Source organism: Oncorhynchus kisutch, linkage group LG19, assembly GCF_002021735.2.
Source record: "Oncorhynchus kisutch isolate 150728-3 linkage group LG19, Okis_V2, whole genome shotgun sequence".
In the NCBI taxonomy this organism is placed as follows: domain Eukaryota; kingdom Metazoa; phylum Chordata; class Actinopteri; order Salmoniformes; family Salmonidae; genus Oncorhynchus; species Oncorhynchus kisutch.
In genome coordinates this window covers 42,851,739-42,876,788 of record NC_034192.2, presented here as the reverse complement: position 1 = coordinate 42,876,788, position 25,050 = coordinate 42,851,739, and the positions used below count along the sequence as shown (strand labels likewise).

Here is a 25,050-nt window from a genome sequence, read left to right as displayed (position 1 = left end):
GTGTTAATCTGTATGTACACTACACCGGTCAAAAGTTTTAGAACACCTACCTCATTCAAGGTTGACTTTTTATTTGTAACATATTCTACATTGTAGAATAGTAGTGAAGACATCCAAACTATGAAATAACACATGGAACAATGTGGTAACCAAAAAAGCTTAAAATCATTTTTTATTTTTATTTTTCAAACAGCCACCCTTTGCCTTGATGACAGGTTTGCACACACTTGGTATTCTCTCAACCAGCTTCATTATGTAGTCACCTGGAATGCATTTCAATTAACAGGTGTACCTTCTTAAACGTTAATTTGTGGATTTTCTTTCCTTCTTAATGCGTTTCAGCCAATCAGTTGTGTTGTGACAAGGTGGGGGGTATACAGAAGATGGTCTTTTAACAGATAGGGCCAAGTCCATATTATGGCAAGAACAGCTCAAATAAGCAAATAGAAACAACAGTCCATCATTACTTTAAGACATGAAGGTCAATCAATACAGAACATTTCAGGAACTTTGAAAGTTTCTTCAAGTGCCGTCGCAAAAACCATCAAGTGCTATGATGAAACTGGCTCTCATGAGGACCGCCACAGAAATGGAAGACTCAGAGTTGCCTCTGTTGAAGAGGATTTTTAAAATTTCATTTAAAATTTTATTTCAGGATAAGTTCATTAGAGTTACCAGGCTCAGAAATTGCAGCCCAAATAAATGCTTCACAGAATTCAAGTAACAGACACATCTCAACATCAACTGTTCAGAGGAGGCTGCGTGAATCAGGCCTTAATGATCGAATTGCCACAAAGAAACCACTACTAAAGGACATCAATAATAAGAAGAGACTTGCTTGGGCAAAGAAATACGAGCAACGGACATTAGACCGGTGGAACTCTGCCCTTTGGTCTGGAGTCCAAATGGGAGATTAATCGGGTCCAACCGTTGTGTCTTTGTGAGACGTGGTGTAGGTGAACGGATGATCTCTGCAAGTGTATTTCCAACCGTAAAGCATGGAGGTGGTGTTACAGTGTGTGGATGCTTTGCTGGTGACACTGTCTGTAATTCATTTAGAATTCAAGGCATACTTAACCAGAATGGCTTCCACAGCATTCTGCAGCGATACGCCATCCCATCTGGTTTGTGCTTAACGAGACAATAATTTGTTTTTCAACAGGACAATGACCCAACACACCTCCAGACTGTGTAAGAGCTTTTTGAAAAAGGAGAGTGATGGAGTGCTGCATCAGATGACCTGGCCTCCACAATACCCTGACCTCAACCAAATTGAGATGGTTTGGGATGAGTCGGGACCGCAGAGTGAAGGAAAAGCAGCCAACCGGTGCTCAGCATATGTGGGAATTCCTTCAAGACTGTTGGAAAAGCATTCCAGGTGAAGCTGGTTGAGAGAATGCCAAGCGTGTGCAAAGCGATATCAAGGAAAATGGTGGCTATCTGAAGAATCTCAAATTATATTATATTTGTTTAACACTTTTTTTGGTTACTTCATGATAACCTATGTGTTATTTAATAGTTTTGATGTCTTCACTATTATTCTACAATGTAGAACATAGTAATACAAAACTAAAATAAAAACTTCAATGAGTAGGTGTTCTAAAACATTTGAAAGATAGAGTATGTAAGCATGCATGCATCTGTGATATTATCTATGCTTTATCTATTACTGATGTTAAGTACCGTCTAGCTTCCATTACAATAAAATGACAAAAATAATACTTATCTGAAAAAGGATGGTAAAGTGTTTGAACTGGGATCTGACCTTGTCCCTGAGGCTTGGGTCGTGGAACCACTCGAGGAGCTTGTGGCCCACGACCATGGGGCTGGAGAGGAAAGTCCTGTAGGTCAACAGGAAGTCCTCGATGTAGGTGGGGTCCACCACAGAGTGCTCCTCTACCAGGTGCATAGTCAGACGCTCCTTCGTGCCCTATAGGATATGGTGAATATTATCCTTTAGGTAACACTAAACGTCATATACATGGGCATTCATAACACCTGTCATAACACCTGTCATAACACCTTTATTTGGAAGATGTGGTTTGGAGTCTAAAGGCTTACTCAATAATGAATGAACTCACCTTGATGACGATGTGTCCCTTCCTGGTGCCGGTGCGGTCCAGCTCACGGTGCTCCTTGACCATGACGATCTCGCCCTCCTCCTCCACCTTCTGCATGTTCTTCTCCACCTGGTTGAGGATGCAGCAGTAGTCCTGCTGCGCTATGCACACAAACTGGAACATAGGTGGAGGGAGAGATGAAGTGAAAGAGAGAAAGTGAAAGAGCGTAGTAGTTAGTTTGGGGACATAACGCTTTTTAGATCAACATGCCTGAGAGACATTTTGAGCTAATCTATTTTAAGACACCAATTAAATAAACACTCTCTCTTAGTGAATTAACCCAGCGTCTTCATTTAATTGGTTGGTACCTACTGGACAATGTATGGTGAACAAAAATATAAACGCAACATGTAAAATGTTGGTCCCATGTTTCATGAGCTGAAATAAAAGACCGTCTAAATTTTCTATATGTTCAAAAAGCTTATTTCTCTCAAATGTTGTGCACAAATGTGTTTACATCCTTGTTAGTGAGCATTTCTCCTTTGTAGCATATGAAGAACATGATTAAACAGTATGATCATTACACAGGTAAACCTTGTGCTGGGGACAATAAAAGGTCACTCGTAAAATGTGTAGTTTTGTCACATAACGCCACAGATGTCTCAAGTTTTGGAGGCAGAGGACAATTGGAATGCTGACTGCAGGAATGTCCAGCAGAGCTGTTGCCAGATAATTTAATGTTAATTTCTCTACCAATGTCGTTTTATAGAATTTGGCAGCACATCCAACCGGACTCACAATCACTGACCATGTGTAACCACGCCAGCACAGGACAGGACCACAATTGGCCCAGCGTCGACTGGGTTTGGCCAGTGTAGGCAGTCATTGTAATTTAAAATGTGTTTTTAACCGACTTCCCTACTTAAATAAAGGTTCAAATAAAAAATAAACATAAAAAATGTCAAGCCTGCTTTAAAATGCAACAAACTAATTGAGTGGAGGATATAAGGGGTGGAGTATATAACACTATTCAATATATGGGAGAGAAGGCCCGTATGACAGGCCAATCAACCGATTGGCTATTATGATGGACTGTCTCAGTGCTGAGCCTTACCTGACAGTCGTCCACCTTAGTCTTCATCACTCCCTTCATGTACTCCTTCTCTATGGTAGGGGAGACCCCGAAGCTGTTGCCCATACACAGGATCTCAGGCCTGCCCTCAGGGTACGTCACCTCCACCGAGCCATTCAGGATCACTGACCACGAGTCCAGCTGAGTTTGGAAAGACCACAACCACAAACAGTTAACAGTCAGAAATACTCAGTGATCATTCAGTGGACAATGGTTTAATACAGGGACAGGACACTGGAGTCCTCGGGGACTGGAGTGGTGTCACTTTGTCCCCGTCCCGAGTGCAAAACAGCTGATGCATTCTAAAGTGAAGATCATGATTAGTTGATTATGGAGTCAGGTGTGTTAGTTGGGACGGGGGCAAAAGTGTGACACTAACCATGCCCCCCGAGGACTGGAGTTACCCATCCCTGGTTTAATATCAGGCTGGGATCACATGTTAAAGGAAGATGAAGACAGCTATGATGCTTTAAATACATTGTTTAATCACAATTAGCCTTAAGCAATTAGTTGGCCATTAGCTATTAGTTAGCCGTTAGTTAAATCAAATTTTATGAGTCACATGCGCCGAATACAACAACAACAACAGTGAAATGCTTACTTATGAGTCCCTAACCAACAACGCAGCACAGATAAGAAATAAAAGTAACAGGAAATTAAAGAGCAGCAGTGAAATAACAAAAGCGAGACGATATACAGGGGGGGGGGGGGGGGGTACTGGGGCACCGTTCAGTCGAGGTAAAACGTACATGTAGGTTGGGTTATTAATATGTACAGTTGAAGTCGGAAGTTTACATCCACTTAGGTTGGAGTCATTAAAACTTGTTTTTCAACCACCCCACAAATTTCTTGTTAACAAACGAGTTTTGGCAAGTCGGTTAGGACATCTACTTTGTGAAGTAATTTTTCCAACAATTGTTTACAGACAGATTATTTCACTTAAAATTCACTGCATCACAATTCATGTGGGTCAGAAGTTTACATACACTAAGTTGACTGTGCCTTTAAACAGCTTGGGAAATTCCAGAAAATGACGCCATGGCTTTAGAAGCTTCTGATAGGCTAATTGACATCATTTGAGTCAATTGGAGGTGTACATGAGGATGTAATTCAAGGACTACATTCAAACTCAGTGCCTCTTTGCTTGACATCATGGGAAAATCAAAAGAAATCAGCCAAGATCATAGAAAAAAAATTGTAGACCTCCACATGTCTGGTTCATCCTTGGGAGCAATTTCCAAACACCATAAGGTACCACGTTCATCTGTACAGACAATAGTACGCAAGTATAAACACCATGGGACCATGCAGCCGTCATACTGCTCAGGAAGGACATGCGTTCTGTCTCCAAGAGATTAACATACTTTGGCGCGAAAGGTGCAAATCAATCCCAGAACAACAGCAAAGGACCTTGTGAAGATGCTGGAGGAAACAAAAGTATCGGGTACAAAGGGTACAAAAGTATCTATATCCACAGTAAAACGAGTCCAAAATCAACCTAAAGGCCACTCAGCAAGGAAAAAGCCAGACTACGGTTTGCAACTACACATGGGGACAAAAATCGTACTTTTTGGAGAAATGTTCTCTGGTCTAATGAAACAAAAATAGAAATGTTTAGCCATAATGACCATCGTTTTGTTTGGAGGAAAAAGGGGGAAGCTTGCAAGCCGAAAAACACCATCCCAACCATGAAGCACAGTGGTAGCATCATGTTGTGGGGGTGCTTTGCTGCAGGAGGGACTGGTGCACTTCACAAAATAGATGGCTTTATGAGGTAGGAAAATTATGTGGAAATATTGAAGCAAAATCTCAAGACATCAGTGAATGAAAGCTTGGTCACAATTGGGTCTTCCAAATGGACAATGACCCCAAGCATACTTCCAAAGTTGTGGCAAAATGGCTTAAGGACAACAAAGCCAAGGTATTGGAGTGGCCATAACAAAGCCCAGACCTCAATCCTATAAAAAAATGTGTGGGCAGAACTGAAAAAGCATGTGCAAGTAAGGAGGCCTGCAAACCTGACTCAGTTACACCAGCTCTGTCAGGAGGAACGGGACAACATTCACCCAACTTATTGTGGGAAGCTTGTGGAAGGTTACTCAAAACATTTGACCCAAGTTAAACAATTTAAAGGCAATGCTACCAAATACTAATTGAGTATGTAAACTGACTAAAAAAATAATAAAAAGCTGAAATAAATAATTCTCTACTATTATTATGACATTTCACATTCTTAAAATAAAGTGGTGATCCTAACTGACCTAAGACAGGGAATTTTTACTAGGATTAAAAGTCAGGAATTGTGAAAAACTGAGTTTAAATGTATTTGGCTAAGGTGTATGTAAACTTCCAACTGCAACTGTACATGTAGGTGGGGCGGCAGGTTGCCTAGTGATTAGAGCGTTGGGCCAGTAACCGAAAGGTTGCCAGATCGAATACCCAAGCTGACAAGGTAAAAATATATAATACCCCCATTTCTACACTAATAATAACTATGATTTGACCCTTTTATTATGGATATAAAAAGATAGCAAATCATATTACAGCAAGGTATCACTTTCTTCTTCTTTCTTTTTTATAGCATCATCAACAACACATTTGACAATGCACTGAGGCAGTAGTGGACATACTACTAACACACACCAGCTCAATAGGATGTTATTCAACTTTGACTGGACTGCCCTTGCAGTGAACTGGACTTAAGGGTATGGCTCTGCACTCTATGTTTGGGTGCATCACAGCGAAAAAATGACCAAAGTGGCTTAATTGAAAAGCCAGAGCCTGTCCAGACTGTTGAGACAGTACAAGTGAGCTCTCTTCTGGTCCCCTTGGGGAATCGTATGATGCTGGGAGGTGGCAGTCACTCGTGCTTAATAGAGCAGGGAGAAAAACTAAATGGAAAAAGAGAAACCTGCATTGGTAATGGCAAGGGCAAACTCCATGTCCCAGGCCATAGATGTGCAAACCCAGACACATTCAAGACACACACAAGACCAATATAAGAGACAATGGAAATTCCACCCCAAACTCTTTTGTTATTTGTTTCTTTAGTCCATTGTTGATATAGTCCCAAAAATGTTTCGCCTTTCAGCAATCAAGTTCTCAAGATAGTTAAACTTTCAAAATACATAAATACAGCCAGTATATTGCATTTAAAAACACTTTTTTTTTTTACCCCTTTTTCTCCCCAATTTCGAGGTATCCAAATTGTTGTAGTAGCTACTATGTCTCATCGCTACAACTACCGTACGGGCTCGGGAGAGACGAAGGTTGAAAGTCATGCGTCCTCCGATATACAACCCAACCAAGCCGCACTGCTTCTTAACACAGCGCACATCCAACCCGGAAGGCAGCCGCACCAATGTGTCAGAGGAAACACTGTGCACCTGGCAACCTTGGTTAGCCCGCCACAGGAGTCGCTGGTGCGCGATGAGACAAGGACATCCCTACCGGCCAAGCCCTCCCTAACCCGGACGACGCTAGACCAATTGTGCGTCGCCCCACGGACCTACCTGTCGCGGCAGGTTACGACAGAGCCTGGGCGCGAACCCAGAGTCTCTGATGGCACAGCTGGCGCTGCATGACAGCGCCCTTAACCACTGCGCCAAAATGCATCATACCGGCTGTATTTTAAAAGTGATATCTTGATTGCTGACAGGCAAAACTATATAACTATATATGGGACAATATCAACATATATAATATAATGAAAGAAATACCAAAAGATAATTTTGGATTCGAATTTTATTTAAGACCGACTCATTCACGGCACACGTCTCCACATACAAACATACCTCTTCCCCGTCATTGAGAACGATGGTGCCGGCCCGCTCGACCACGGCAAACACCATGACGGCACACAGCTCCCTCCTCACAGACATGGTCATGTTGGCAAAGGCTGGCAGCTGATGCATGAACTCCAGTAATTGCTCTGTGGAAAGGTTGGAGAGGGAGAGTAGAGAGGGAGAGGTGGTTAGGAAGGTCTTGACACAGTGGAGAGAGAGGACGAGCGTAGGAGGACTTGGCAGTCCTTCACTCTTCCTTCACCCTCTGTGTGGCTTTGGTCGAAAAAAAGGGCACAAGCTAGTGGGAGAGAAGGTGCATTAAATTCAACCCCACAAGTGATGAGTACCCAACAATGGGATGATTATCCACTAAGGCAAAGTATCAATTTAATTTTGATAGACATAAAAAAAACTGCATGAGCATAAAAGGAAAAGCGACCTTTTGCATTCACTTCAAAGTGTGTCAACATGAATCAAATCTCATTTGGGGCTTCAGCTTGGCTGTATAGGGCATTGCCTGTCCTGATTCCTGCCCCATGCATTTTTTGGGCTCCTTGAAATAGCTTGTTGCGGGAGCCAGGGAAGGACTCCATCCCTGTGCTAGGCGCAGAAAGTAAGTCTGGGGTGCGGGCTGACCTGTGCTTGGCATGGCAACAGTGTCGTGTGGGAATTCTGCGGAAGCACTGAAACTTTAATGCGCCGGGAGAGGAGAGGCGAGGACGTGCGACGTTGACCTAGAAAAGCCTGTCGGCAGAGAGAGCAGGAGGGGAGGGGCGGCGGGGAGTTTGTGGGGTTCGTCGAGGGGGACCGGGGTACTCTCTCACTCTCTTTCCCTATTTGCATCCACTAGATCAGCCACACATCACATCTACAGCTAAGCTTCATGTGAGTAAATGTGAACTAATCTCTTCTTTTGGCTCCCTATCATTGTAGCTGTGCTGCTGCTAACAGGCCTATGATATCACAGTCTTCGTGTGGCAGTGCTAAAATAAATTCACCAAACAAAAGCATTGAAGCACGAAGGCCTGCAGATGGACACATAATCCACGGTAACTAGCTAATACAGAGGGGCGGGGTTGAGATACACCAAGGGCGGGGTACTGGGAGAGGGGGCGTCACTGTGCATTGTTTGATTAAAATCGTGAATGCTTGATTAAACTCTGATGAGCCTACAAAGGGGATTTCCCCTTAGTGAACAAAGCCAAATCTAATTGGCTCCCATTGCTTTTCCAAATGTCTTGCCAGAAAACAGCAAGCACTCACATACAAGGTATTCTTTAGCAGTAGTAATAGGCATTATAACCGTTGTTTCTAGATTTTAAGGGTTTAACGGTGGTGTGGAATAGTCATCCCCTTCTGTGTAATTGGAGCCAGGAAGCAACATAGCAAAGAAGGGGAGGCACCCTGCCTAGCACCTACACAATGGTAGGGGAAACACTGGCACGCCACAGCAAAATACATTTTGGTTCCCAGAACATTGTGAGTAGGTTACTTTTTAATCAATCAAACGAGAACCCTTGAGGGAATGTTAGGGGAACATTCTGTGTGCTAGCAGGGACTCACCTATGTCGTCATCGGTGCGGTCCATTGGGTCCTTCTCCAGGCAGTCCCGCACAATGTCGCGGCTCATGAGGGGGTCCGACACTCGCTCAATGTCCTCCTCGTCATCGTCGTCCTCGGAGTCGACGGCGGTCTCGGGCAGGCCGCTGAGGTCCATGTCGCCTGGCTCGTTTTCCGTGGCCTGAGGGTCAGAGGAGAGGATGGATGTCAGACAGTCACCCAGGATCAAGTCATCGTGGATCAAGTCGTCCAGGATCAAGTCATCGTGGATCAAGTCGTCCAGGATCAACAAAAACAACGGCTTTCTCCATCATAACAACCACCATCAATCTTAGTTTTAATAACACAGAGTACTGTGAAATGGTCACTGGTCCATACTAAGCATGTCAGCTCCATCCATCTACTCCAAGTAGTAACAGCTGCACACTGGTGGGCTGAGATGAGGTTGGTAAATCAAAAAAAAAATCAGGATTTTGGTGCAAAAACTTCACGTAAGGGCTGGTAAACAAAACAACGGCAAGAAGCAGACCGTTTCAATTCAATGCTTCAAAAGCGACAACAATGTCTGAACATCTAGCCTGTTTGGTGAGAATGATAGGTCTGAGAGACACACAACACTACATACCAAAGCACCCCGCTATGCAAAAAACACCCAGCTAATAATTTCACATCTCTCCCTCTCCGGGCTCCCCATTTCCACTTAGACTGACAACCTCTGAAAGAGTGATAAAATATGTACGTAGCAAAGAGAGGAAAAACTAACAAAAGAGAGAGAGCAAAAGTAACACAATTGACAATGTCACACTGATATTAAGAGATATTGGCACTGTGCATCCATCAAGGCTTCTCACATACTATAAATATTGCTGAGGCCATATTGTGTGTTTCATGCTCTCAACACGAGCCCCTCCTCGGAACGAAATCCAGGTACGAAACAGGTACGAAACAGGGAGATAAACTAAAAACCCTCCCCTCCTGTTGAGTGCTAACCGACTCCTCTTACCTGAATAAGGTGCCTTTTCACTGAGAGAGACGAAAACAATGTTGTCTTCGCAAACTGCCTGCAGCAGCCTAGTCCAAGACGCATCTTTACCGCCCGGGCTGCCAGTCGTGTTTTTCAGAGATTCAAAGAGTCCCTGTCTCTCACCGAACGTAGCCCTATGTCATTTATCCTTAACCATCATGTGCAAATGCCTCATTAATGATTCAGGGTGCTGTCTGACTAGCCACTCAGGCATCAGGAGGTCAGAAAAGTAGGAGGGGCGGGGGAGGGTCCTGATGGGGCGAGAGGGCAAAGGGGCGGGGTTATTCCGCTGGGGAAGGGGTTGGTAAGGTGTGGACTTGGAGTGAAAGAGGACAATCTGAAGATTGAGGTATGTCGGTTCCCAATGTGACAGGGAATAACTGAGGTGGTGAGATGGAAAATCCTAGAAAACTGCCTCGAACTCATCTGGAAATCTCGGCAGCAGTGAAAACAGAGAAAACAGCCATCAGTCTTCAGCTTGATATGAAAGTCAACGTCTACTGATGCCGAAACCCGGTAGAACGCACAGCTATATTCCACATGAACAAACATTGTTGGCAAATCTCAGGAGACAAAAGAAAAGTAAAATGTCCTAAAATAGCAGACCCTATTACTTATCTACAGTAGGAGCTAGTCCTCTCACAGTAGCATTAATTTACTAATATCGCTGTATGTCAATTCCATATTACCACCCACCTAGATTTATGAACCAGCCTTATAATAAACTAAATACTCGTAAGTAGTGCGTCGATCATCATTTAGAAGTGTGTGCCTCGGGAGGTTGCAACACCTTCGGATTTGATTCGGACATCCTTTCCACTGAGTTACACAATGTTAGACAGCCCAGTGGGAACGCTGAACCATTAAAAACGTCAAATGTTCTCGAAATACAGAGCACAAGTCAGAACCCTTTCTGTGTGTGTCATCCATAAATGTGGGGTGAGCAAAAAAAGAAAGGGGTGTGGGTGGTTAATATTTCAACAGGGCTATTCTTGGATCAATGCTTTCAAGCCTCCTTCTGAAGAACCGATTTCATGATTTATTCAGAGGAAAAACAGTCTGCCATGTTTGCCAGGCAGTGACAGAGGATGCAGCTCTATTCTTCTCTCTGGGAGGAGAGACGATGGGGCACTCCAGCTGACATGGCTCGTGGATGAGAGGACTCCGACGAACAAGGAGAATCATCGCCAAGAGCTTTACCCTGGTAGACATCCATCTTTGAATAGATCTTACACAGACAGTCCTATGATTTGGGTTGTCCTTAACTTCTCTAGGGTAGGGGGCAGCATTCTGAAATTTGGTGAAAAGCATGCCCAAATTAAACGGCCTGCTACTCGGGCCCAGAAGATATGATATGCATATAGATCTGGTAGATTTGGATAGAAAACACTAAAGTTTCCAAAACTGTTAAAATAGTGTCTGAGTATTACAGAACTCAGGTGAAAACCTGAGAAAAATCCATTCAGGAAGTAGTTTTTTTTGGTTTTGTAGTTTCCTATTCATTGCCATTACCATATCCATTGACTTAGGACTCAAATTCCAATTCCTATGCCTTCCACTAGATGTCAACAGTCTTTATAAATTGTTTCAGGCTTGTCTTCTGATAAATGAGGGAGTAAGACCAGTCTGAATGAGAGTGGTCACAGAGCTTTTTCATATATGGTGTTGTCCTCAATATTGTAATGTATATATGGTGTTGTCCTCAATATTGTAATGTATATATGGTGTTGTCCTCAATATTGTAATGTATATATGGTGTTGTCCTTAATATTGTAATGTATATATGGTGTTGTCCTTAATATTGTAATGTATATATGGTGTTGTCCTTATCACAGAGTTATCCTAGAGACTGGCACAACAAATACCGATCAGCTGCTAACACATCCGAGTCCATTGATATTGTAATTCACTGACTACAAGTTCCTGTGTTTCTACGTTGTACCAACCCCTCTTTCACTCTATGCCCAAGCCCTTACAACAGATAACTCAAACATGCTTGGCAAATTGGCGCGGGCACTAGAAAAGTCTGCAGCACCCGGCCTCACCCTACTAGAATCCGAAGTCAAATGTCTGCGGTTTGCTGATGATCTGGTGCTTCTGTCACCAACCAAGGAGGGCCTACAGCAGCACCTAGATCTTCTGCACAGATTCTGTCAGACCTGGGCCCTGACAGTACATCTCAGTAAGACCAAAATAATGGTGTTCCAAAAAAGTTCCAGTCACCAGGACCACAAATACAAATTCCATCTAGACACTGTTGCCCTAGAGCACACAAAAAAACTAGACATACCTTGGCCTAAACATCAGCGCCACAGGTAACTTCCACAAAGCTGTGAATGATCTGAGAGACAAGGCAAGAAGGGCATTCTATGCCATCAAAAGGAACATAAATTTCAAAATATCAATTAGAATTTGGCTAAAAATACTTGAATCATTCATAGAGCCCATTGCCCTTTATGATTGTGAGGACTGAGGTCCGCTCACCAACCAAGACTTCACAAAATGGGACAAACATCAAATTGAGACTCTGCACGCAGAATTCTGCAAAAATATCCTCCGTGTACAACGTAGAACACCAAATAATGCATGCAGAGCAGAATTAGGCCGATACCCACTAATTATCCACATCCAGAAAAGAGCGGTTAAATTCTATAACCACCTAAAAGGAAGCGATTCCCAAACGTTCCAGAACAAAGCCATCACCTACAGAGAGATGAACCTGGAGAAGAGTCCCCTAAGCAAGCTGGTCCTGTGGCTCTTTTCACAAACACAAACAGACCCCACAGAGCCCCAGGACAGCAACACAATTAGACCCATCCAAAAGATGAGAAAACAAAAGGATGGTTACTTGACACATTGGAAAGAATTAACAAAAAAACAGAGCAAACTAGAATGCTATTTGGCCCTAAACAGAGAGTACACAGTGGCAGAATACCTGACCACTGTGACTGACCCAAACTTAAGGAAAGCTTTGACTATGTACAGACTCAGTGAGCATAGCCTTGCTATTGAGAAAGGCCACCGTAGGCAGACATGGTTCTCAAGAGAAGACAGGCTATGTGCTCACTGCCCACAAAATGAGGAGGAAACTGAGCTGCACTTCCTAACCTCCTGCCCAATGTATGACCATATTAGAGATACATATTTCCCCCAGATTACACAGATCCACAAAGTATTCGAAAACAAATCCAATTTTGATAAACTCCCATATCTACTGGGTGAAATTCCAGTGTGCCATCACAGCAGCAAGATTTGTGACCTGTTGCCACGAGAAAAGGGCAATCAGTGAAGAACAAACACAATTGTAAATACAACCCATGTAAATACAACCCAACAATCATGAAGTGGAACGACATTTATTGGATATTTCAAACTTTTTTAACAAATCAAAAACTGAAAAATTGGGCGTGCAAAATTATTCAGCCCCTTTACTTTCAGTGCAGCAAACTCTCTCCAGAAGTTCAGTGAGGATCTCTGAATGATCCAATTTTGACCTAAATGACTAATGATGATAAATACAATCTACCTGTGTGTAATCAAGTCTCCGTATAAATGCACCTGCACTGTGATAGTCTCAGAGGTCCGTTAAAAGCGCAGAGAGCATCATGAAGAACAAGGAACACACCAGGCAGGTCCGAGATACTGTTGTGAAGAAGTTTAAAGCCGGATTTGGATACAAACAGATTTCCCAAGCTTTAAACATCCCAAGGAGCACTGTGCAAGCGATAATATTGAAATGGAAGGAGTATCAGACCACTGCAAATCTACCAAGACCTGGCCGTCCCTCTAAACTTTCAGCTCATACAAGGAGAAGACTGATCAGAGATGCAGCCAAGAGGCCCATGATCACTCTGGATGAACTGCAGAAATCTACAGCTGAGGTGGGAGACTCTGTCCATAGGACAACAATCAGTCGTATATTGCACAAATCTGGCCTTTATGGAAGAGTGGCAAGAAGAAAGCCATTTCTTAAAGATATCCATAAAAAGTGTTGTTTAAAGTTTGCCACAAGCCACCTGGGAGACACACCAAACATGTGGAAGAAAGTGCTCTGGTCAGATGAAACCAAAATTGAACTTTTTGGCAACAATGCAAAACGTTATATTTGGCGTAAAAGCAACACAGCTCATCACCCTGAACACACCATCCCCACTGTCAAACATGGTGGTGGCAACATCATGGTTTGGGCCTGCTTTTCTTCAGCAGGGACAGGGAAGATGGTTAAAATTGATGGGAAGATGGATGGAGCCAAATACAGGACCATTCTGGAAGAAAACCTGATGGAGTCTGCAAAAGACCTGAGACTGGGACGGAGATTTGTCTTCCAACAAGACAATGATCCAAAACATAAAGCAAAATCTACAATGGAATGGTTCAAAAATAAACATATCCAGGTGTTAGAATGGCCAAGTCAAAGTCCAGACCTGAATCCAATCGAGAATCTGTGGAAAGAACTGAAAACTGCTGTTCACAAATGCTCTCCATCCAACCTCACTGAGCTCGAGCTGTTTTGCAAGGAGGAATGGGAAAAAATTTCAGTCTCTCGATGTGCAAAACTGATAGAGACATACACCAAGCGACTTACAGCTGTAAATCGCAGCAAAAGGTGGCGCTACAAAGTATTAACTTAAGGGGGCTGAATAATTTTGCACGCCCAATTTTTCAGTTTTTGAAAAAAAAAAAAAAAAAAGTTTGAAATATCCAATAAATGTCGTTCCACTTCATGATTGTGTCCCACTTGTTGTTGATTCCTCACAAAAAAATACAGTTTTATATCTTTATGTTTGAAGCCTGAAATGTGGCAAAAGGTCGCAAAGTTCAAGGGGGCCGAATACTTTCGAATTTGTAACGTCTTTATTGTTTTGAAACTTCTGTATGTGTAATGTTCACTGTTAATTTTTATTTAATTTCATTTTATTTTATTTCACTTTTGTATATTATCTACCTCACTTGCTTTGGCAATGTTAACACATGTTTTCCATGCCAATAAAGCCCTTGAATTGAATTGACAGCGACAGAGAGACAGCGACAGAGAGAGAGAGACAAAGAGAGACAGAGAGACAGAGAGACAGAGAGAGAGAGAGAGAGAGAGAGAGAGAGAGAAACAGAGAGAGACAGAGACACACAGAGAGAGAGAGAGAGACACACAGAGAGAGACAGAGAGAGAGACACAGAGAGAGAGACAAAAACAAAACAGATGTCAGAAACACAAATATAAATTCACCCTGAACAACACCTTAATTGAACACACAAAAAAGTACACCTACCTTGGTCTGACCATATCTGCATCAGGAAACTTTAATATGGCAGTGAATGCACTCAAAGAAAAAGCCCGCAGAGCAATGTATGCAATAAAAATGAAATTATTCAAAATTAACATCCCAATTAAAATTTTGACTAAAATATTTGACAGTGTAATCCTACCAATAGCTCTTTATGGAAGTGAGGTTTGGGGGCCACTCAATAAACTGGACTTTAAAATGTGGGACAAACATCCAATTGAAGCCCTACATGCAGAATTCTGTCAGAAAATCCTACAAGTCCAGAGAAATACACCAACTAATGCATGTAGGGCAGAATTGGGCCGTTTTCCAGTAATAATGAAAATACACAAAATATCATAACAATTTTGTCTCCATCTAAATTCAAGTCCAAATTCAAGTCTGCAATTTAAAGCACTATAAACCCAAGAGCTGAGCCCAGAAACGAGCCCTCTCAGTCAGCTGGTGTTGGACCTTACCAACAAAGCTGACAAAAGCACTGCTTCAAAAGAAAGAATTACAATAAGCAAAATCATGAACCAATCAAAGGAATCATATTTACAACATTGGAAAAACGAAACAAAATCCCAAAGCTGACTAAATTGCTATCTGACCCTAAACCGAGAATATGAATTGGCTGATTATCTCTACTCTGTCAGAGATACGAAGCAGAGACAGATCCTTACCAAGTACAGGCTGAGTGACCACCGATTGGCAATAGAAACCGGCAGACATAAAAAGACATGGCTACCCAAAGAGGAGCGTGTATGTGGTCACTGCATGACAGGGGAGGTAGAGACAGAGATGCACTTTCTCCTTTACTGTGATAAATATTCCTCACAAAGAGATTTATTATTCACAGAAATGACTACATATATTCCACATTTTTACAAATTGAACCCAGAGGAAAAACTAAGAATACTCATGGGCGAAGGAGCAATGGCTCCTCTTGCAGCCAAATATGTATTTTCCTGCCATAGCCTGAGGGACACTGAATAATAACATCTGCATAGTAAACAGTAACTTACTTATTATAACTATTATTGTTATTACTTTAATTATTCATGTTTATCATTCCAAATATGGGTGGTAATGGTAGTGATAACAGTTTAGTGATGGTAGTAGTAGTCGTAGTAATGATGATTGTAGTTGTAGTACTGATATAAAGAAGAAGATGACCGTTATTTAGTTATAAGTTATAGTTTCATTTTCCATAATTTGATTTTATATTTATTGCATTTCTACTATTGACTGTTACCATTTTATTGTTATTATTATTGTATTTATTTTTGTATTATTATTTATAATTTTGTTACAATGTATATTGTATACATTGTTGCTTTGGCAATATTGACACAATGTTTTTCATGCCAATAAAGCAGCTTGAATTAGAATTAGAGAGAGAGACAGTGACAGAGCGCGAGAGAGACAGTGACAGAGCGCGAGAGAGAGACAGTGACAGAGCGCGAGAGAGAGACAGTGACAGAGCGCGAGAGAGAGACAGTGACAGAGCGCGAGAGAGAGACAGTGACAGAGCGCGAGAGAGAGACAGTGAGAGCGCGAGAGAGAGACAGTGACAGAGCGCGAGAGAGAGACAGTGACAGCGCGAGAGAGAGACAGTGACAGAGCGAGAGAGAGAGAGACAGAGAGAGAGTCACAGAGAGAGTCAGACAGAGAGAGAGAGAGTCACAGAGAGAGAGAGTCACAGACAGAGAGAGAGTCACAGACAGAGAGAGAAAGTCACAGACAGAGAGAGAAAGTCACAGACAGAGAGAGAAAGTCACAGAGAGAGAGAGTCACAGACAGAGAGAGAGAGTCAGAGAGAGAGAGAGTCAGACAGAGAGAGAGAGTCACAGAGAGAGTCACAGAGAGAGTCACAGAGAGAGAGAGTCACAGAGAGAGTGAGTAACAGAGAGAGAGAGTCACAGAGAGAGTGAGTAACAGAGAGAGAGAGTCACAGAGAGAGTGAGAGTCACAGAGAGAGAGAGAGAGTCACAGAGAGAGAGTCACAGAGAGAGTGAGTCACAGAGAGAGAGAGAGTCACAGAGAGAGAGAGTCACAGAGAGAGAGAGTCACAGAGAGAGAGTCACAGAGAGAGTGAGTAACAGAGAGAGAGAGTCACAGAGAGAGAGAGAGTCAGACAGAGAGAGAGAGAGTCACAGAGAGAGAGAGAGAGTCACAGAGAGAGAGAGAGAGTCAGACAGAGAGAGAGTCACAGAGAGAGTGAGTAACAGAGAGAGAGAGTCACAGAGAGAGAGAGAGTCAGACAGAGAGAGAGAGAGTCACAGAGAGAGAGAGTCACAGAGAGAGAGAGAGAGTCAGACAGAGAGAGAGTCACAGAGAGAGTGAGTAACAGAGAGAGAGAGTCACAGAGAGAGAGAGAGAGTCAGACAGAGAGAGAGTCACAGAGAGAGTGAGTCACAGAGAGAGAGAGTCACAGAGAGAGAGAGAGTCAGACAGAGAGAGAGAGAGTCACAGAGAGAGAGAGTCACAGAGAGAGAGAGAGAGTCAGACAGAGAGAGAGTCACAGAGAGAGTGAGTCACAGAGAGAGAGAGTCACAGAGAGAGAGAGAGTCAGACAGAGAGAGAGTCACAGAGAGAGTGAGTAACAGAGAGAGAGAGAGTCACAGAGAGAGAGAGAGAGTCAGAGAGAGAGAGTCAGAGAGAGAGAGAGTCACAGAGAGAGAGAGAGTCACAGAGAGAGAGAGTCACAGACAGAGAGAGAGAGTCACAGACAGAGAGAGAGAGTCACAGACAGAGAGAGGAGTCAGACAGAGAGAGAGAGTCACAGACAGAGAGAGAGAGTCACAGACAGAGAGAGAGAGTCACAGACAGAGAGAGAGAGTCACAGACAGAGAGAGAGTCACAGACAGAGAGAGAGAGTCACAGACAGAGAGAGAGAGTCACAGACAGAGAGAGAGAGTAACAGAGAGAGAGAGTCACAGACAGAGAGAGAGAGTCAGAGAGAGAGAGAGAGTCAGACAGAGAGAGAGAGTCACAGAGAGAGTCACAGGAGAGAGAGAGTCACAAGAGAGAGAGAGAGAGTCACAGAGAGAGAGAGAGAGTCACAGAGAGAGAGTCACAGAGAGAGAGAGAGTCAGAGAGAGAGAGTCACAGAGAGAGAGAGAGTCACAGAGAGAGAGTCACAGAGAGAGAGAGAGTCAACAGAGAGAGAGAGTCACAGAGAGAGTGAGTAACAGAGAGAGAGAGTCACAGAGAGAGTGAGAGTCAGAGAGAGAGAGAGAGAGTCAGACAGAGAGAGAGTCACAGAGAGAGTGAGTAACAGAGAGAGAGAGTCAATCAGAGAGAGAGAGAGAGAGAGTCAGACAGAGAGAGAGTCACAGACAGAGAGAGAGAGTCACAGACAGAGAGAGAGAGTCACAGACAGAGAGAGAGAGTCAGAGAGAGAGAGAGTCACAGACAGAGAGAGAGAGTCAGAGAGAGAGAGAGTCACAGACAGAGAGAGAGAGTCACAGAGAGAGTCACAGAGAGAGAGAGTCACAGAGAGAGAGAGAGTCAGAGAGAGTCACAGAGAGAGAGAGTCACAGAGAGAGAGAGAGAGAGAGAGAGAGAGAGAGAGAGAGAGAGTCACACAGAGAGAGAGAGTCACACAGAGAGAGAGAAAGAGAGAGTCACAGAGAGAGAGAGAAAGAGAGAGTCACAGAGAGAGAGAGAAAGAGAGAGTCAGAGAGAGAGAGAGAGAGAGAGAGTGTGTGTCACAGAGAGAGAGTGTCACAGAGAGAGAGTGTCACAGAGAGAGAGTGTCACAGAGAGAGAGTGTCACAGAGAGAGAGAGCCACAGAGAGAGTCACAGAGAGAGAGTCACAGAGAGAGTCACAGAGAGAGAGAGTCACAGAGAGAGAGAGTCAACAGAGAGAGAGAGTCACAGAGAGAGAGTAGTCACACAAGAGAGAGAGGTCAAGAGTGTCACAGAGAGTCACACAGAGAAGAGAGTCACACAGAGAGAGAGAGTCACAGAGAGAGAGGAGTCACACAGAGAGATAGAGTCACAGAGAGAGAGAGTCACACAGAGAGAGAGAGAGTCACACAGAGAGAGAGAAAGAGAGAGTCACAGAGAGTCACAGAGAGAGAGTGTCACAGAGAGAGAGTGTCCACAGAGAGAGAAGTGTCACAGAGAGAGAGTGTCACAGAGAGAGAGAAAGAGAGTCACAGAGAGAGAGAGAGAGTCACAAGAGAGAGAGAGAGAGTCACAGAGAGAGTGTGTCCACAGAGAGATGTGTCACAGAGAGAGAGTGTCACAGAGAGAGAGTGTCACAGAGAGAGAGAGAGAGAGTCACAGAAGAGAGAGAGAGAGTCACAGAGAGAGAGAGAGTCACAGAGAGAGAGAGAGAGTCACAGAGAGAGAGAGAGAGTCACAGACAGAGAGAGAGAGTCACAGACAGAGAGAGAGAGTCAGAGAGAGAGAGAGTCACAGACAGAGAGAGAGAGTCACAGAGAGAGTCACAGAGAGAGAGAGTCACAGAGAGAGAGAGAGTCACAGAGAGAGAGAGTCACAGAGAGAGAGAGAGAGAGAGAGAGAGAGAGAGAGAGAGAGAGAGAGTCACACAGAGAGAGAGAGTCACACAGAGAGAGAGAAAGAGAGAGTCACAGAGAGAGAGAGAAAGAGAGAGTCACAGAGAGAGAGAGAAAGAGAGAGTCAGAGAGAGAGAGAGAGAGAGAGAGTGTGTGTCACAGAGAGAGAGTGTCACAGAGAGAGAGTGTCACAGAGAGAAGAGTGTCACAGAGAGAGAGTGTCACAGAGAGAGAGAGCCACAGAGAGAGTCACAGAGAGAGAGTCACAGAGAGAGTCACAGAGAGAGAGAGTCACAGAGAGAGAGAGTCACAGAGAGAGAGAGTCACAGAGAGAGAGAGTCACACAGAGAGAGAGAGTCACAGAGTGTCACAGAGAGTCACACAGAGAGAGAGAGTCACACAGAGAGAGAGAGGTCACAGAGAGAGAGAGTCACACAGAGGAGAGAGTCAACAGAGAGAGAGAGTCCACACAGAGAGAGAGAGAGTCACACAGAGAGAGAGAAAGAGAGAGTCACAGAGAGTCACAGAGAGAGAGTGTCACAGAGAGAGAGTGTCACAGAGAGAGTGTGTCACAGAGAGAGAGTGTCACAGAGAGAGAGTGTCACAGAGAGAGAGTGTCACAGAGAGAGAGAGAGAGAGTCACAGAGAGAGAGAGAGAGTCACAGAGAGAGTGTGTCACAGAGAGAGAGTGTCACAGAGAGAGAGTGTCACAGAGAGAGAGTGTCACAGAGAGAGAGAGAGAGAGAGTCACAGAGAGAGAGAGAGAGTCACAGAGAGAGAGAGAGAGTGAGAGAGAGAGTCCCAGAGAGAGAGAGAGAGTCACAGAGAGAGAGAGAGAGAGTCACAGAGAGAGAGAGAGAGAGTCACAGAGAGAGAGAGAGAGTCACAGAGAGAGTGTGTCACAGAGAGAGAGTGTCACAGAGAGAGAGTGTCACAGAGAGAGAGTGTCACAGAGAGAGAGAGAGAGTCACAGAGAGAGAGAGAGAGTTCACAGAGAGAGAGAGAGAGGAGTGAGAGAGAGAGTCACAGAGAGAGAGAGAGAGAGTCACAGAGAGAGAGAGAGAGAGTCACAGAGAGAGAGAGAGAGAGAGAGAGAGAGAGAGAGAGAGAGAGAGAGAGAGGAGAGAGAGAGAGAGAGGAGAGAGAGAGAGAGAGAGAGAGAGAGAGGAGAGAGAGAGAGAGAGAGAGAGAGAGGCACAGAGAGAGAGAGACATTGAGAGACACAGAGAGACACAGAGAGAGAGAGGCACAGAGAGAGAGAGGCACAGAGAGAGAGAGGCACAGAGAGAGAGAGGCACAGAGAGAGAGAGGCACAGAGAGAGAGAGGCACAGAGAGAGAGAGGCACAGAGAGAGAGAGGCACAGAGAGAGAGAGACATTGAGAGACAGAGAGACACAGAGAGACACAGAGAGAGAGAGACATTGAGAGACACAGAGAGACACAGAGAGAGACACAGAGAGAGAGAGAGAGAGAGAGAGAAAGTAGATGAGGGATTTAATGGAGCCGCTACAGCAGACCTGTTAATGAGGACCTAGCAGATGGCCCTAAGACTGGATCAGGGCCTGGGCACAGTAGAGCTTGTTCACAACCTGTCCCCACCCCTCCACATGTACATACGCCTGCGCGCACACAATATTTACTCTACACAGATTGTGCGTGTGCACACACAAACAGCAACAGACTGACATTGACTAATGCACACACACACACACACACACAAATGCACTTGCAGATACACAGACAGCAGGTTACGACGTCGGGAGCCAATGGGGTGCCTGCGTGTGGTAAGAGGATTAGGTGTGATTGGCTATGGGGCCTGACTTCAGTCACGAGATGGGGGGCGGGGGGGACTGTTCTGTTATATTGGTATTCAAAGGGGGTTGAGGGGGGGATTTGGTGGGACGTTGTTGGGAGGTTATGGGCCTATAAGGTTATGGGTTTCTCCATGGGTGTGTTTGGGGGGGGGGGGGGGGGGGGGGGGGGTAGTTGGGAGTAAGTTACGGGGGACGTTGTGGGGAAAGGGGACTGTGCTTACCTGATATATGTCTGACAGGCTGCTGCTTCCAGAGTCGCTGGTGACACTACATCCTGAGTGGCTGGAAGACACGTGGGTCACCTGTGGGTGCAAGCCGTCGGCCAGGTGGAGTCGGCTGAAGTCTGCGGGGAGCTGCACACACACGCCACACACACAGACAGATGGTCAGTTTCACCCGTCTCAACCCACTCACACCACCCACGCATGGCAGTCAGGCATTTAAAAAGGCACTTGGCTACACGGTGGGTGCAACACTTGTCGAGCCCAGAACAAAACATTGTCTATATTAGATATTAGCGTTACGTAGTTGTTTGCATGGCATGTGAAGGCCTTTCGCCTCTGTGTAGGGCACAGGTGGAGTAAGGGGAACCAGTTCCCAAGTGAAAATGTAGAAATTATGTGACAGTGTGTGAGTTGAGTTCCCTGAGGGACTCTAGATGTAATTTATTTCAATCTTCTGCAGTTCATTTGATGTCCCTCTACATTCATTTAATTTCAATTAAAAAGGCCTGAACACATCTCATTCTCCTGTGGTTTACTTCCATAGCCGTCTGAATAGAACATACGTGAACACATTCTCCTGTGGTTTACTTCCATAGCCGTCTGAATAGAACATACGTGAACACATTTTAATGTAGCCTGCGCTTTGAACACTAAACTACTTCCAAGTAATTAATAATCAAACTAGCAGCTGTTAATTACATTTCCCACTTTCATGGCATCCATGGAGAACATTTAAAGAGTTTAACACAATCTAAGTTTTAGTCTGAAAACAAGAGGTATTTATTTAACATGAAAATAATCATTTATTTGAAAACGTAGCTCAACATTTTAAGCCCCTCCGTAATAGCACCAATTACCTGACGCTTGTAAGTGCATACAACCAAGATCAATTCAATTTGAAAGCGCAGGCAGTTGGTTGGCAAACCTGGCCGTTCTGTTTCCTGTTCATATTTACTGAGCTCCTCATGTGTATGGAAAGTAGCCCTAGGCCAAGCAGCCGGGGCAGTTGGGTAGCCCTAGGCCAAGCAGCCGGGGCAGTTGGGTTGCCCTAGGCCAAGCAGCCGGGGCAGTTGGGTTGCCCTAGGCCAAGCAGCCGGGGCAGTTGGGTTGCCCTAGGCCAAGCAGCCGGGGCAGTTGGGTTGCCCTAGGCCAAGCAGCCGGGGCAGTTGGGTTGCCCTAGGCCAAGCAGCCGGGGCAGTTGGGTTGCCCTAGGCCAAGCAGCCGGGTTGCCCTAGGCCAAGCAGCCGGGTTGCCCTAGGCCAAGCAGCCGGGTTGCCCTAGGCCAAGCAGCCGGGACAGCCGGGTGGCCCTAGGCCAAGCAGCCGGGTGGCCCTAGGCCAAGCAGCCGGGGCAGTTGGGTAGCCCTAGGCCAAGCAGCCGGGGCAGTTGGGTAGCCCTAGGCCAAGCAGCCGGGGCAGTTGGGTAGCCCTAGGCCAAGCAGCCGGGTTGCCCTAGGCCAAGCAGCCGGGGCAGCCGGGTGGCCCTAGGCCAAGCAGCCGGGGCAGTTGGGTAGCCCTAGGCCAAGCAGCCGGGGCAGTTGGGTAGCCCTAGGCCAAGCAGCCGGGGCAGTTGGGTAGCCCTAGGCCAAGCAGCAGGGGTAGTCGGGTGCTGGGTCTTGCGTGTTGATGTAACTGACTGGGGTTCAAACCCGGGTATCGAGTATTTCACAAGATTGTGTTATCCCGTTGAGCTAAAACCTTGATAAGACTTCAGTACCAATGGAAACAAGCATGTATAATTACCAGACTCCAAGATACACTGTGGTTTTAAGTCACACAGACTCATTCCTAGATATATGAAGATGACTGCGCCACATACAACCACCACAAGTCCCAGGGCAGAATTAGCATTAAAAAAGTAGAATCCGCAGTTGCTACATCCTCTTTTGTCTATACATTTGAGTGGTTACGTTTCTCAAGGTCCATCTCTCAGCTTTTTACCAGAACAGAGCTGGGGTGGACACTTTGTTTCAAGTGCGGATTCTAGCATTAAAGCTAATGGTGCAAAAGGGTGTGAAATCTCAAGATGTCCAACTAGTCTAGCAAAAGAAGAACAATGGCAAGTGCTATTCGCAATCTGGAGCATGAATCCACAAGCACATCTATCCAAACTGACCCAAGCCTATGTTAGGAGTGGAAAGACCATTAGATTAAATGTATCAAAGGAAGACATAGGCTACTCCAAGAGGCATAGTTGAATATTTGAGTGTTTTAATGTATCTATTTATTACCACGCTCAACCATTTAAAGGAGGCGGTTGCTCCTTAAAGCCGACCCCCTGGCCGCGACACAGGCATCGATTTCTATTTCACCTTTATTTTAACATGGAGTCATGCATTCATATTTTAATCTTCACACCTAAAAGCCCAGCGCATGTGATACAAATAATGTTGCTCTTTATTTAGCCATCTTACAGATAAAACCTTATTTGCGCATCAAAAATGGCGAATAACTAACCACAGGTTAATAAGGATGTGCTTGAAAGGATGCACATAACTCTGCATTGTTGGGTTGTATTGGAGAGAGTCTCAGTCTTAAATCATTTCCCCCACACAGTCTGTGCCTGTGTTTAGTTTTCATGCTAGTGAGGGCTCATATAGGTACAAGGTTGCAAAGGGCATCAGTATCTTAACATCGAGATTTTCCAAGGCAAGAAACTCTGAGCGCAGCCCAATACAGATATCGTGCACAGGCTTCTGATTAAATCAAACTTTCATAGAACCGTTTGTTGCAATTTCGATGAGGCTCTCTTGTTCAGATATCGGTAAGTGGACTGGAGGCAGGGCATGAAAGGGATAACGAATCCAGTTGTTTGTGTCGTCCGTTTCGGGAAAGTACCTGCATGATTGTGCACCCAACTCACTTAGGTGCTTCACTATATCACATTTGACATTGTCCGTAAGCTTGAGTTCATTTGCACACCAAAAAAAATATCATACAATGATGGAAAGACCTGTGTGTTGTTCTTGTTAAAACCTCTTGAGGATCGGACCCCTTTTTTCAATTTCTGCCTAAAATGACAAACCCAAATCTAACTGTCTGTAGCTCAGGACCTAAAGAAGGATACGCTTATTCTTGATACCACTTGAAAAGGAAACACTTTGAAGTTTGTGGAAATGTGAAAGGAATGTAGGAGAATAAAACACATTAGATCTGGTAAAAGATAATACAAAGGAAAAACACATTCATTTGTTATGTATTTATTTGTACCATCATCTTTGAAATGCCAGAGAAAAGCCGTAATGTATTATTCTAGCTCAGGCGCAATTTAGATTTTGGCCACTAGATCAGGGCGTCGCAGCTAGAAAGAAAATGTGAGAAGCAGAAACGAACTGGAGAATAGTACTGCTCCAGATACTAGGCCTATACTCCTAAACATGCTCTTCACCACCACCAAGTACATGTGAGCAGGTAAACAGTCATGAAACATTAAAAGTATCATCCAAAATTAAGTTTCCCCCCAAATTAATGTTTGAATTTAAATAAGCACTATGTTGCTGATGGATGATGAGGAAACACCTTCGATAAGAGACATTCTTGGGGTCTCACATGGTTCAAATGGAATAGATTGGATGTGGAATACATTTGGAGGTTAATTTGATACTAAATCAGTTTGACTCGACATGTCCCTTGATTCGAGTTTATAGTAAATCTCAGA

General features: G+C 44.4%; 1 protein-coding gene across 16 annotated transcripts in view; it reads right to left on the bottom strand.

The window, feature by feature from the left end:
• Positions 1–25,050, bottom strand: part of LOC109864853 (rap guanine nucleotide exchange factor 2) — a 144,339-nt gene that overhangs the window by 29,611 nt on the left and 89,678 nt on the right. For all 16 annotated transcript variants that reach the window (XM_031797183.1, XM_031797192.1, XM_031797187.1 and 13 more), the window contains 6 exons: positions 21,391–21,522; positions 8,541–8,718; positions 6,987–7,123; positions 3,175–3,333; positions 2,082–2,234; positions 1,766–1,930 (listed from right to left, as the gene is read on the bottom strand). In XM_031797183.1, coding sequence (XP_031653043.1) covers positions 1,766–1,930; positions 2,082–2,234; positions 3,175–3,333; positions 6,987–7,123; positions 8,541–8,718; positions 21,391–21,522 — 924 coding nt within the window. The remainder of the gene's footprint in view (positions 1–1,765; positions 1,931–2,081; positions 2,235–3,174; positions 3,334–6,986; positions 7,124–8,540; positions 8,719–21,390; positions 21,523–25,050) is intronic.